This window comes from Oncorhynchus clarkii, chromosome 24, assembly GCF_045791955.1.
Source record: "Oncorhynchus clarkii lewisi isolate Uvic-CL-2024 chromosome 24, UVic_Ocla_1.0, whole genome shotgun sequence".
NCBI classification, from domain to species: domain Eukaryota; kingdom Metazoa; phylum Chordata; class Actinopteri; order Salmoniformes; family Salmonidae; genus Oncorhynchus; species Oncorhynchus clarkii.
In genome coordinates this window covers 40,113,768-40,115,745 of record NC_092170.1, presented here as the reverse complement: position 1 = coordinate 40,115,745, position 1,978 = coordinate 40,113,768, and the positions used below count along the sequence as shown (strand labels likewise).

The 1,978-nt window shown below is 50.4% G+C and overlaps 1 protein-coding gene across 1 annotated transcript; it reads right to left on the bottom strand.

Moving 5' to 3' along the window:
- Nucleotides 1-377: 377 nt before the first annotated feature.
- On the bottom strand, nt 378-812 carry LOC139382662 (RNA-binding protein 25-like). The gene has a single exon (XM_071126751.1). It carries the CDS (start codon nt 810-812, stop codon nt 378-380), a length of 435 nt encoding a protein of 144 aa, XP_070982852.1.
- Nucleotides 813-1,978: the final 1,166 nt, after the last annotated feature.

The following is a 1,978-nucleotide window of genomic DNA, read 5'->3' as shown; positions in this document are numbered from 1 at the left end:
GGGAGATAGGATTTCTGATTGTAGATGTATAATCTGTAGCAGAGGCTAGCAGTCATAGAGGAAGTGTTGCAGTAGAAAGTGTGTGAGTGTGTGTGTGTGTGTGTGTGGTGTGTATTTGACAGTTGACAATTTTTTTACATGGTTCTTAATCACCATATAGACTCCTCTTTGAATTAGAGGGTGCTCTTTGCCTCTGGACGTCACTGAGTTATTTTGAGTTTGGGTTGTGTCTGTGGCGCATGTTGAGGCCAATGTGCAGTGTGTGTTTGTGTCTTTTTATCGTTCTGTTCTAGCTACATTTTAAAATTAGACCTACATGCAGAATTGTTGTCAGATGTTGACCAGATGTCTTCTGGTTTAGTTTTTTAGTGGTGCTGTCAGAACACTGATCCCTCGCTGTCACTTTCTCCCTCCTTGTCTCTTTCTCCCTCGCTGTCTCTTTCTCCCTCGTTGTCTCTTTCTCCCTCGCTGTCACTTTCTCCCTCGCTGTCACTTTCTCCCTCGCTGTCTCTACCCCTCTCCCTTTCCCTCGCGCCCTCTTTCTCCCTCGCTGTCACTTTCTTCCTCGCTGTCACTTTCTCCCTCGCTGTCTCATTCTCCCTCGCCGTCTCTTTCTCCCTCGCCGTCTCTTTCTCCCTCGCTGTCACTTTCTCCCTCGCTGTCTCATTCTCCCTGGCTGCCTCATTCTCCCTGGCTGCCTCATTCTCCCTGGCTGCCTCATTCTCCCTCGCTGTCTCTTTCTCCCTCGCTGTCACTTTCTCCCTCGCTGTCTCATTCTCCCTCGCTGTCTCATTTCTCCCTCGCTGTCTCATTTCTCCCTCGCTGCCTCATTCTCCCTGGCTGCCTCATTCTCCCTGGCTGCCTCATTCTCCCTGGCTGCCTCATTCTCCCTGGCTGCCTCATTCTCCATGGCTGCCTCATTCTCCCTCGTTGTGTCTTTCTCCCTCGCTGTCACTTTCTCCCTCGCTGTCTCGTTCTCCCTCGCTGCCTCTTTCTCCCTCGCTGCCTCGTTCTCCCTCGCTGCCTCATTCTCCCTCGCTGCCTCTTTCTCCCGCCCTGCCTCTTTCTCCCTCGCTGTCTCTTTCTCCCTCGCTGTCTCATTCTCCCCGCTGTCTCATTCTCCCCCTCTGTCTCATTCTCCCCCGCTGTCTCATTCTCCCTCGCTGTCTCATTCTCCCCCGCTGTCACTTTCTCCCCCGCTGTCTCATTCACCCCCGCTGTCTCATTCTCCCCGCTGTCTCATTCTCCCTCGCTGTCTCATTCTCCCTCGCTGTCTCTACCCCTCTCGCCCTCTTTCTCTGTGTAGCACAGTGCAGGTTACTTGACACTCCTAATTAGAAAATATTAATTGAAAGTGACTATCTTCATTGTGTGCTTCTTTCAATATTTAACCTTTGATTTACACAGATTTTAGTGTAGCGGGGGGTGGGGGGGGGGTGGGATTCCATGGTTTCATTTCCTGAGTGACAACACCATTTCAACACTGGAGCCATGTTTCTGCTGTTAGTCTTGCTTGGAGTGAGGGGTACCCTTGGAGTGAGGGGTAACCTTGGAGTGAGGGGTTAACCTTGGAGTGATGGCTGAACCTTTGAGTGAGGGCTGAACCTTGGAGTGAGGGCTGAACCTTGGAGTGAGGGCTGAACCTTGGAGTGAGGGCTGAACCTTGGAGTAAGGGCTGAACCTTGGAGTGAGGGGTGAACTCGTGACCACACACATTAGGGTGGTTATTTTAATCTCTGTTAAACACACGTTCTCCCACACTCTGTCAACACATACAGGTACACTCCCACTCTCTCGTAAGACCAAACACACAGAAACACAGTTATTCCTCTCCTCTGGGAAATGGGCTGTTGGCTCTTGGCAGAGTTTCTTTAGTCTACTGATTTTAATTTCCTAATCATTGCTTTAATCACCAGTCTTACTGCCATCTCTTTCAGCTGTGTTGTTATACTTTTGAACTGAGACAGTGAAAGCAGTG